Below are 12493 nucleotides of genomic sequence, written 5' to 3' on the forward strand. Positions count from 1 at the left end.
GATATCTTAAAATTTTGTGGGGGATGTGAGATTGTAACACATGAGACACAATAATAAGCTAACATGAGGATCCAATATCAACACTCATCCATATAAAACAACTGATCATGGCCAAATTGCTTACCCTTATTCAATAAACATAATTCATCTTCAACAAAAAGCAAAGGGCCTCATACCCTGTTTACAGAGAACAACTAGGATTCAGTGGAAATGAGGCTGCCATAGAATAGGAAGAGAATTGAGTGAATTCATACATGAAGTACAGACAACTTTGATACATAGAGCTGCCTTAGAATAGGAAGAGAATTGAACAAATTCATACATGAAGTACAGACAACTTTGATAGCAAGAGAAAATCTACGGGCACAGTTTTCCACCAAACTGGTTTGGACTTTGGAGTAATTTCTTCCATCTCATTATGTTGAGATTCATAAAACCCATCCACGTGTTTTAAATAACATGACTCATTAAATAGGTTATATGACTTAAAGTGCACATACACGGTCATTTGAGCCACCACGTAGTGCTCTGGGGGAATTTTCCTTCAAACTGGTTTGAAGGAAACTCTATCCAAAATCAATCTATTGTGTGACAGCTGCTTCTGCATAACTGGGTCTGATAAATTATTTTTATGACCAGCCTTGGTTACACAACTCAGTTTAGAAATCTCTCCTTATTGCATGTCAACCCAAAGCCTAAGGGAAATAAAGAGTCATTCGAATCGATTCCAACATGCAGAGGCAGTTGTTCAACCTGTTTAAACCATGTCACCGGTAGTCGGCCCTTGAAGTCATAATCCCCAAAGACAACATCAGCAATTCCCCCTCCTTCACTTCCAGGCAACCAAGCAGCAATCAGAGCATCTATCTTATCCAAAAGCAATGGCTCTAAAAGTAAAGGTCTTCCAGATACCAGAATCACCAATGTGGGGATACTGTCAGCAACTGAGCTTATTATGTCAGCTCCATTGAGGGAGATTACCAGTTCTGAATTATTACAGAAGCTCTCTACATATGGTTCTTCACCAACAGCTACAATTGCAAAAGAGAAATCCTGACGTGCTAAGGTGTCTGCTGATGGATATTGCTCATAAATTACTTCTGTTTCATCTCCTACTGCAGCTTTAATAGCATCCAAGATGGTTGTGCCTAAAATCCAATGACATCATAAATTCAGTTCCAATGTGCATCCGGGAGTTGCATAATATATATATATACAAATTTATGAAATTATTTTCCATAGACCTACTAGCAAGAAAGTTTCAATAAAAGATCTAACTATGTTGTTGAAATTTAACTAAAGAAACCCTGACAGGACATACCCAGATACTTTTTTTGGTCTTTTCTTTATGTTCTTTTTTTTTTGTTTGGGGGGGGGGGGGGGGGGGGTGGGTGTGGTGGTGAGGGGTAGACGTTAACCTAGACATGCTTAAATAGTAACATTTTGCATGATTTCTCTTCACCACCAATGACAAAAGTACAATCATATATCACTGAAGAAACAGAATGAACTGGTAAGCCTTTGCATATTTCATTAATCTTCCCCACATTGCATTCAATTCAGTTAAATTAACTTGATACATATAGATATTCCTAGTTGGCCACAAATTTCTCAAGAACTAGCTTAAATGAGACTCTAAACACATAAATTTTGTAAAGTGCACTTTGTATTAGTAGGGCTGGGTTAAGGTAGATGCCAAATGGCTTCAGTGATTAATAGAACCTAGAGTAAAAAATAATAATAATAAATAAATAAACCTAGTCCTACAAAGTTAAATAAAAATTAGCACAATGAATGACAATGACAATCTTAGAAAATAGCACAATGAATTTAAAGATAAAAAATCAGTCTTAGAAAGCTAAATATCTTGCCACTTCGATTGTAATGGTCAACATATAGCTTAATACTCATAATGAATAATGATGTCATTGCGTACCAATTGTAATCCTGCCGCTGCCTCCAGACCATTTTATGGTCCACCCTCCACACTGATATCCAAGATTATCAGCATGTGTTCCAAAGACACAAATTCTCTTAGCATTTTTGTCTAATGGAAGAAAAGATTTCTTAGGATCCTTTCCATTTTTTAACAGAACCAAGGACTTGCGGACTGCTTCACGTGCTAGATCTCTATGCAACTGCAGAAAATTTCAAACCCAAAACTTCATCTCAGCTTGTAAGTAATAACTCAGTTGAGTTTACTTGCATATTATAGTTGGATGCTAACAAAAATTATTCAATGATCTCCACAATGCATTAAAATTTGATATATTGTAGTTCATAACAATGAAACTAATTATAATGCATTTGTTACTTAGGACAAATTGGGAAATTTGTCTGTGTGTGCTTGTGGTAAGCTTAGGGCTAGGAGAATTTGTGGCTTTAAAGTGTAAAGCTTTGGAAAGAAGGGTTAGAGTCTAGGAAGCATAAACACTTTATTTGGGGCACCGTACCCATGTCAGTACTTCCAAGGTAAGGGCTAGGAAGGGCTAATTTATCAAAAATTGTTGTGTTGCAGTATTGTACCCGTACTAGTACCTAGGTTAGAGTTCAAGAATGACTAGGGCTGGGTAGGAAAAGGAAAAGATTTGCTTGAGCATTACAAAAGAGTGCTGGGCCAAGATTCCATCTACATGTGAATTAAATTAATAATTTTATGCAGTAGTGGAAAAACACACACATTCAAGGGAAAGATACAAATTGAGCTTGATGAAAAATGGGAGACCTTTTAATAATTTCTGAAGAAAACATTAAAACAAGCCAAAAATGTCAATACATCATGCGAGAAATTCTGCAAAACTTACCTTGCAACCAACTGTATCTAGCAAAGATCTATTCGTGAAAGGAAATTCAAAAAGACCAGCAACAAACTTTACTCGAAGTATCCGTTCAACGGCATCATCAATCCTGGCCATTGATATCTCGCCAGATTCAACCAGATCTATCAAGCCCTCCACAAATTTTTTGAATTCATAAGGCACCATTACCTGCATGTTCCTTAGTCAAGCAAAGAAGACATAAATCAAAAGAGCAACTTAAGCATTGGAATTGGAGTTCAATATCTACCATGTCTATTCCTGCATTAACAGCAGAGGAAATGCAGGAACGGTAGTTTGAGCCACGAGGTTCACTAAGTCGGTCAAGTCCAGACCAATCAGAAAAAATAAAACCCTGCAGCAGAAAACTAACCCAAGAATTATTGAGATGCAGAGGAATTTGATTACTGCAAGTGCAATTTCTCTAATAGCCTTCCCCCTCCTCCCCCCACCCCCCACCCCCCAAAAAAAAAAAATCCTGACAGACCCACGTAAAACATAGGAAAAGAAAACAAATGTGAAAGCAAAATAGGTTTATCTTTCCATCTCATTGATCAACAATAAAATTTGGAGACTTAGGGTCCGTCCGTTTGGGTGGAAAATAGAGGAAGGAAAATAGGGTAGAAAATATTGTTTTCCACTGTTCGTTTGGGGAAGGAATATAGAAATGAGAGAAAATTCTCTCTCCAGGCCCACATTTTTTTTCCTTTCAAATCGGAAGAAAAATCTGGAGAGAAAAGTGTTATGGTAGCATTTTTACAAAAATACCCTTTTCCCACCTTTTTTTTTTCAATGTTCTTTTTTTTTTTTTTTTCAATCGTGACCTGAAATGTTCTCGTCTTTTTTTTTTTTCAACCTTACCTGAACTTCAACGTTCTTTCTTCTTTCTTTTTTATTTTTTCCACGTTACCTGAACATTCTCTTCTCTCTTCTTTTTTTTTTTTTTTAATGTGACCTGAATGTTCTTTTTACATTATAATAATAAAAATAATAATATAAATTTATATATATGATGTGATAAATTTTATATTATGTAATAAGTACAAATAAATTTATTTCTTACATATTATGTAACAAGGGTATAATAATCAATTTATATAAATTACATTTTCCATCCTTCCATTTTTCTTTCTAACTGAACAAAAAAGTTTTCCACCCTCCCACTTTTCTACACCTCCAACCGAACAGACCCTTAAGATCTAGCAAATAATCAATTCAAGTGTACAAACTACTTTTTCAGTAGAATATCCAAACCCAACGTTGAAAAACTGTGGATTGGCAAGGAAAGAAATTGATTTGATTTATAATGTGGGGGAGGGTAGCTATGTTAGTTTTTGGCATGACCCATGGTGTGAGCCTACTCCTTTGAAGGAACTATTTCCTTTTATGTACGATTGCTCTGTCTCTAAAGAAGCATGGGTCTCTGACTTGGTTGTATCAAATTCAGAAGGAGAGAGCAGCTGGAATTTATTGTTCCAGCATGGTCCTCAAGATTGGCAGGCAACCACTATCTATTCATTCTTTGAGTTTATTTATTCCTCTATGCCGAGGGGTGAGGGAGATGATCAGCTGGTCTAGAGATTGACTACGTCGGGTGTTTTTGATGTGCGCTCTTTTTATAAGCTATCATCTAGTCCTACCACCGATGCCTTTTCTTGGGAGTGTATATGACGTATTAAGGTGCCTAAATGGGTGTCTTTCTTCTTATGGACAGCAACTAATGATGGGATACTCACCATTGACAACCTTATTAAGAAAGGTCAATTTTTGGTTAATAGGTGTTGCTTATGTTGCTGCGATGGGGAATCAATGAATCACCTTCTTCTTCATTGTAAGTTCTCTCATGCCTTATGGTGTGAAGCTTTTGCAATGTTTGGGATTCAATGGGTGATGCCAAGGTCAGTGAACTCTTTTTTCTTTATTTGGAGAAACTGGTTTGGAAAGTATCGTTCAACCAATTGGAATATGGTCTCGGCATGTGTAATGTGGTTAGTCTAGCAGGAACGTAATGCCCAGATTTTTGAAGATAAGGCGAGAACTTTGGAACATCTAAAATGTCTACTTTTTCGTACTTTGTTTCTTTGGGCTCGTGTTTGGGGGTGTACGAATTGTACTGCTTTATCTAATTTTTTAGTTTCTATTTCCTTTAGTTCTTGATTTTCTTGTATTTGGTTCATTGTTCAAAGTGTTCACCATCGTGAACATGATGTTCAATTCTTTTCATTAAAAGTCTTATTACTTATCAAAAAAAATAATATGAGAAATATCACAATTTTTACCTTGAAACCTAGCTTATCCTTTAAAATTTCTGTCAAGAGAAAATGGTTCGCATGCAGTTTACACCCATTCCAGCTAGAATAGGATGCCATAATAGTGGAAACTCCCTGAGAAATACAATCCAGATAAGGTGCCATGTGGATCCTCTCTAAGTCCTCATATGATAATATGGTATTCCCCTCACTTTTTCCCCGATCGGTACCCCCATCTCCTACAAAATGCTTTGCGCAAGCAATAACTTTGTTCCTAGAATCAAATGTGGGATTATGAGAAAGAATCCAATGGACAGCTATAGAAGGAGGAATTAACAATGATCCATTTCATTGTATGGATTAAATAGTCCAACTCTAAATTGATCAAAAAGAGGAATTTAAAATCAAGATATTTCCAGAAAGAATAAAACAAGGTAAGTACTAGTACAAAGCTTGTTGTATGAAGTTCTGTTAGCCGTATTGCTACTTTAGAATCAGAAGATATGGAAAGAGGACAACATAAGTTTTTATACACCAAATACAATACAAGTAGGGATAAAAAAGAATAAAGAAAAATTCTTCCCAAGTCCAAGAATAAACTCATTGCTTTGAACAGAAAAGAAAGAAAGGAAACAGATTATTGATCCATTGTCATGTTTTTTACTTTACCAGTAAGACACATATTCTATTTGGAAAATGAATTTGCTAATAAGTTAATCTAATCAAAGATATAAAATGTTTGTTTTTTAAAGAATTGTGAATAGAATCAAATGAATGACTCCCCTCATACCTCCCAGCCACAAAAGGGTAGCCTTTTGGGTGTTTGTGGGGTAGCTGGCCCTGCAAGCCTATGACAATGGAAGTCATCTTTCTAACGATTTCATTGTCTTCACTGTAACTTTCATAGCATCGCCCCCATCTGGGATCTCTGCAAACCTGTCAAAACCACATGTAAATTAATTTTCTCAACATTCTGTTCATAAAACGAACCTCTACAGGAGAGAATAAAAGAAGAAGAAGAAGAAAATAACAATAAGAATTTATGTTCTATTCAAAGTGTCGAACTCCCAATCACAATTTAAAATCCCAAGTGTGATATCTTATTGAAAGATTTTACAATACGAATCATACATCTCATTTTAATGTTAAAACTTTCAGAACCCACAATTTTATCTGATAGGAAGTTACCCACCTCAGTACCCCAAATTGATTGGATATTTATTTGATTTAGATGAGAGTGTTGTGTGGGTGTGTGTTGAGTCACACATTAGTGATAAACTAGGTCAATCTAGGTTGTATAAAGAACAACAAGGAGATTCAATTGTGACTAGACTAGTCCTTTTGGGAGGTATAGCACAATGTGGCTAGTGCTTTTCCTTAGGTAGTTATAAATGGTATCAAAGACAACCTAATAGCCCCATGTGAGCTCAAAAACACTACCCCACAATGTGGACCTTGACGAAGAGATCAGGGATTTAAGTGGGAGAGTTTATGACACCTAGATTGAGAGGAAATTTGCCATGTAACATGATTTATGAAACATTTTCGTTAGTAAGCACGTTTTTTATATTATTTTGTAAACTAGTATCTCGAGTTTGTGAGACTTGAGTTCAGTGATAAAATCAAGCATTTGAGACTTGAGTTTCAGTGCTGGCACACAGCTGACGTGCAACTCGATTCTCTCAGACTCATGTTCTATAAAAGTAGATCTAGAGAACGTAGGAACTCAGGTCTCTAAGACTACTCCAACTGAGATTGCGATGGCCTAACGGGTCAAAACAAACCCATCAGCCCGTGTGGATTGAGATGTGTTTTTAACAGAGACGTCTAGAATTCAAATTCTCCATCCTTGTTGTCACTATTGAATTATTAAAACAAAGAAAAAAAAACACGACCATTGTGCCTGCTCCACTACGATTGAAGCTTGTCAACAAAACCCTTCACTCTTAAACACATGTTGACATATGGAAATTTATCTACGTATGGTATGGTTGTGGTGGGTTAAGGTTTAGAAGGATTAGTAAATTTTGAAGTTTGGAACCTTTATAGAAGAGGGGTTAGGGTTCAAGAGAGAAAAGATTGGATTTATGGTTGAAAAGAGAAGGAAAAAAAAAATTGTAATATGTGAACATTAATGATGAACAGTGTTGTGAATAGAACCAGTAAATAGTGTTATGAACAGTACCCTAAGACACTTGTATAGACACTACTCTTACTCAATAATTTTATCTATTGACTCTTACTTGTTTGAGTACAAAAAGACACTTATATAGACCCCACTCTTAGCTTCTCCTAGTAGAACTAGGACTTCTACTTTGACTAGTAAACCAAAACCCTAATTGAATTAAACCAAAACCCATACATAATGTTCATAAACTAAATAAGACTTTTTTTATAGAAGAAAACCCACGGCCCATGACCAAGGCCCATACCAAAAAATGGGGAATTACTAAAAATACCCTTGACTCTAGAATAGATAACCTAAAGAGTCGAGGAACCGTAAAATAAAGGATAGGAAATCAATAAGTCAACACCTAAGCTTGCTTAAAGTCAGCACCAAGCAAGGGAAAAAAACCCACTAGGAGTCAACACTTAAGGCTGTCTGGAGTCAGCGCTAGACTAGTGGAAGAATTTCAAGCGAAATTTTATTGTCAATCAAACTATTAACTGTCTCCATAGTACAATAGTGTCCTTACATTGAATACTAGGATTAGACCTAATCTTAACTGACATAGGAAATCTTAATTTTAATTGATTTGGGAGATCCCAATTATTGAATTACAAAAATAACCTTAAATCTAAGAAATTAAATAAAAAATTCTAATAGCTAAATAAAAATCTAATTGACCAATAAAAACATTTTCTGATAAGTAGACCAATAAAAATATAATTGACTCCCAAAATTAAATAAAACTAAATTAAAAAAATATTCCCTTGCTTCCTGCATCAGTAATCCCTTTTTTGTGAGTTATTTATTGAGCTATATGGCACAAATTTTCAACATTAAAACAGGTTTGTTACTTTCTAAACTATAGGAATCACCTAAATTATCAAAATGATGACAACTTTCAAAGACAAAACTAAGTGAATATCATCAACAGATATTGCCAACTGCAAAACATAAACAGTTGCTGCATTCATAAATAACTGCAATCTTCTTCCAATTAGAAATCATCAGCAGAATTACAAACAAATATGTGTTTATACCAAGCCATTTTACTGGAGGAAGCTTTACTCAGAATGGTATTACACTCTGAAACTTAGAATTACTAGTTCACCATTACAACCACTTCACAACAAACAACGGGCAAGAAACAAAAGTACGTCTACAATACTTACAGCCACACAAGGAGCAAAAGTACAGTGAACACCGCTTGCCCTAACTTCAAGTGCTGTTGCTTCCCCAATCTTTTGAGCCAAATCTGCATCCCTATCACATGTTCAAAAGTATAAATGGCTATGAAGCTACAAGACCAGTAACCTTCCACTTGGTTCCTAAGAAATTTTAAGTAAAGAAATACAAAAATTAACTATAATAGTTCTTTGTCATTTACCTTCCCCATAAATGAAATCATTTTTCTTTCCTATGTTTCAACTACTAAAAGAGAAAGTAAGCTGGCGGTTCATAGGCTGGCACTGTGAGATGTTATGGTGGTTCACAACAAGGGATATTGATTCATTGATCTTGCCCTTCACCCGTTTCCTTGGATCCTAAATTAAAATTATAAATTCCATTTTCTTTTTTTCCAACATTTTCAAATTAATTAAATGGAGAAGCAGGGAATGCTCCTGCTGCTGGTTTTGAATGAAATATGATGACTAGGATGCAATATATGAATTTAGAGGCTATGAAGCTAACCGCTTTAGCTTCCTCTTCTTCTTTTTTCTTTTTTTTTTTTTTTTTTTTTTGCTTCTTACTTTCCTTGAGTGTGTTTTAGTTTTGCTAAAAGCTGAAAAGTGACAGTTATGTAAGATTCCCGGGACCAGAGTCTAACACGAACCTGGTAGCTCCCAAGCCAACATTGTGAGGAAAAATAGTAGCTCCATAAACATTATTGTTACCATGAACTGCAGCAACCCCATATATTAGTGGTATCCCCAGCCGTGACTCTAGTGCTGACTTTTGAAACCCATCAGTCAGGTCAGCCCAATCCGACGACAACGCTTTCGGAAAGGGTCCACTACCACAAGTACTGAGCATACCTCCTGCATAAATAGTCCACCAATTGTATGGAAAATCATATAAATGAAACATACATGGGCAGACATAGACACCTATATATCTGAAAAGCTAATGCAAACTTTCTTCCCCTTCCATTTACTCAAAATAGAATTCGCAAAATTACACTCACCCTCAAACATTTGATGAAATGACACTCCCCCCTCCCCCCCCTCCCCCAGGTTTGTAAGATAAATGTGTCAGCTGACTTAAGTTTATGCCCTCTCAAACTATTATTTTATTAACCCAATATTCCATATTTAAAAAAGACTAGCTCAAAAAATAGACAAAATGACACTCCCCTCCTAAGGTATGTATACAACAACAATAGAGCTTTAGTTCCAACTTTTTTGGGGTCGACTATAGATTCTCGACGTATTAATCAGGGTCAATCATATATATTCTTTTTCTCCATTCTATTCAATTTGAAGTCATACTCTTTGTTACTAACCTAATTGACATGTCATTTTTTATTACTTCTACTAATGTTATTTTTGGCCTTCCTCTACCTTTTATCGTTCCCTCAACTTGGATCAACTCAACCTTTCTTACCGGTTCATTAATCTCTCTCCTATGCATATGATCAAACCATCTCAAACGACTCTCCCTCATCCCAAGAGAGACTATCCCTATTTTTATATTTTTAAGCGGATTTCCTCATTTTGAATCCTATCTTTCAGTGTATTTCCACTTTTCCATCATAACATTCTCATTTCAGCTATACTCATTTTATGGATATGTTGCTTATTAACAATTTCTTAGAGCATAGTTGATAGTATAGTAGTCTTATAAAATTTTCCCTTTAACTTAATAGATATTCTACAGTCAAACAATACTCTTGATGTGCTTCTTCACTTCATCCACCTTGTTCTTATCCTATGATTCATATTCTCTTCAATCTCTCCATCCTTATGAATTATGAATTATTGATGCAAGATATCAAAAGCTCTCACTCTTTAGTATCTCTTAGCCATCAAGTTTTACCACTCCTTCGTCTCTATTTCTACTTTTACTAAACTTACATTCCATGTACTCCATATTAGTCCTACTTAAACAAAAGCCTTTAGATTCTAGGACGTCTCACCAAATTCCTAATTTGGCACTAACTCCACTTCTAGTTTCATTCACTAAACTGATACATTTATAAAAACTTCAAAGGGGGAGTGTCATTTCATGAGACTTTGGGGGGAGGGGGTGTCATTTTGTAAAGCCTAAAAAGAGGTTGGTGTAATTTACCCAATAAAATTAAATTTAAAAAAAAAATTAGTTAATTTCAAAATGTGTCATTTCATGCAAGTCCAAATGACATAACTTACTGTACAAAAAGAAAAGAACTTTCTTTTACAAGTGCACGCATACATACACACAAACATGAAGAAACTTGAAAGAGACTGAGAGTGGGTGTACCAATAGAGAGGTCTTTGATGGCATCAGTAGTGGCAACACGGCGCTCAATCTGGGTCATCTGGCCGACCTTCTCTTTCAAAGTCATTCGAGAAAGAAGGTCCCTAATACGAGCCTCTATGGGTTCATTGGGATCTCTGTAAATGCAATTCATGTCCTCCTCCACTTTCCCCACTCTGAGCAGGCTTTGTGAGCTTCACTATCACCACAGAACCAGTAGAATAAATAGATGATAACATAAATATCAGAACTTTTATAGGAATATTTTTCAAGTTGCTGTCTATTGAACATTTTCCAAACATTGACTTGAGTCAACCGAATGAGTTCAATGAATTGTCTCCAATATAAAAGAACTTCAACCACACAATGAGGATATATGAATTTGATCACTTGTTGGTGCTAGTTTGTCAGACTTTCCCCACTCAGAGACAGCAAAGCGCGTTTAATAATGTCTCTCTAGTCTACTAAAAAAACATAGAATTGACTTGACTTGGACTACACTAGCATTTCCATGGCCAGTGGTTTGAATGATACCATTGAATTGTTGCAGGAGACCGACAGCATTTAAAACTTAATCATACTACTACGTAAAAGCAGTTTTAAAAACAAGTTTAAGGTACAAGTTACAACAAAAGTAAAAAAATAGCAAAACAAATGAAAGACTTTTTGACATGGTGATTGTACCTATGAGTGAAAAAAAATAATAATAATAATAGTTGTTAAACACATTCTCTATCACTTACCTGGTGGCTGGTTGTTTATAGTTGTTGTCATAGTGCCCCAAGACATGCCTTTTTCCTTGTAATTTCTCATTTGCTTCCGAACCCAGACCCAAAATCTCAATCTCTTTACAACCAAGCCTCAAATTTTCAGCCAAAATCTAGAAACCCCAGATCAAAAAAACCCTCCATCAGGTCAGCTAGAATGCTAAACCGAATGAATTTTGGCACTTTTTTTGTTTGCTTAGTTACCACCAACGGCTCTCCCAGAGCAAACCCAAATGCCATAACTGGGCATACCCAAGCTATCCACAACCGGGCAAAGCCATGAAATCTGGCCGAATCTCCGTCCAAGACACCGCCAAAAAGAGAGAGGGGGAGAGAGCATAAACCGGTGAAAACCCAAATCGTGGCAGCGATGCGGCGGCGTCCAAGAGTGGAGAACTTTTCAAGAGCTGATATCTATAGAGTAGAAAAAGAAGCAATGCAGGGAATTTTCAATTTTTCGGGGAATAAAATGAAACGGCTCACGATCTAACGAACAAAGAATAAAGAAATAGTATTATATTTGATGCACCACCGCATAGATGGTCAAATATCAATGGTTGTGGGGTACTAGGCGGAGGCTAGGTAGATATTCTATCTTTGTATAAAAAAGTTTATATTTGATGCATGTGAAAGTAAAAAGTGACTCAGCAAAACCACACCAAAAATAAATAAAAAAGTAGAAAACAAGTGGACAAATAAAATTACGGTTTAAAAAAAAAAATTAAAATATGAGAGAACGTCTTATGAATTTTCTCTATTTCACAGTTACAAACTTACAATAGGGGACGACAGGAAATGGGGATTAGCTATTTGGATAACTTTATTATTATTTGATGGTACAAACTAATCGTTCAGCTCAATTGATAAATATTTTTTTATCATAAAATAAGAAATTTTAGTTCATTTCATCAAGAAAAAAAAAATTAAGTTCAAATATTGTCTACATTAAAAAGAAACTTAATGGTAAATAATAGTTATTATAGAGCAGATGCTGTGTTTAGGTAGAAAATTAAAGAAAAGTGGTGGGTTTTAAATTTA

General features: G+C 35.5%; 1 protein-coding gene across 4 annotated transcripts; it reads right to left on the reverse strand.

The window, feature by feature from the left end:
- Positions 1-107: 107 nt before the first annotated feature.
- On the reverse strand, positions 108-11992 carry LOC142607622 (uncharacterized). Of its 4 annotated transcripts, none has more exons than XM_075779178.1 (10): positions 11432-11992; positions 10692-10882; positions 9067-9271; positions 8405-8495; positions 5856-6001; positions 5096-5339; positions 3067-3171; positions 2805-2987; positions 1937-2138; positions 108-1148 (listed from the first exon to the last, which is right to left on the reverse strand). In XM_075779178.1, exons 2-10 carry the CDS (start codon positions 10840-10842, stop codon positions 655-657), a joined length of 1821 nt encoding a protein of 606 aa, XP_075635293.1. In that variant the 5' UTR covers positions 10843-10882; positions 11432-11992; the 3' UTR covers positions 108-654. The 4 variants fall into 4 exon arrangements, with proteins under 4 accessions (XP_075635293.1, XP_075635295.1, XP_075635292.1 ...); XM_075779180.1 differs by having other exon boundaries at positions 8405-8487; positions 10692-10887; XM_075779177.1 differs by having other exon boundaries at positions 10692-10887.
- Positions 11993-12493: the final 501 nt, after the last annotated feature.

This window comes from Castanea sativa, chromosome 8 (genome assembly GCF_040712315.1).
Source record: "Castanea sativa cultivar Marrone di Chiusa Pesio chromosome 8, ASM4071231v1".
Classification (NCBI taxonomy): Eukaryota; Viridiplantae; Streptophyta; class Magnoliopsida; order Fagales; family Fagaceae; genus Castanea; species Castanea sativa.

Bases quoted from the DNA above. Each gene is read 5' to 3' on its own strand.
- LOC142607622 (XM_075779178.1), bottom strand. From the start codon at position 10,842: ATGAATTGCATTTACAGAGATCCCAATGAACCCATAGAGGCTCGTATT. The intron at 9,272-10,691 runs GTACACCCACTC...CTATTTATGCAG, and splicing joins CATCAAAGACCTCTCTATTG to GAGGTATGCTCAGTACTTGT. The intron at 8,496-9,066 runs GTTCGTGTTAGA...AACATGTGATAG, and splicing joins GTTGGCTTGGGAGCTACCAG to GGATGCAGATTTGGCTCAAA.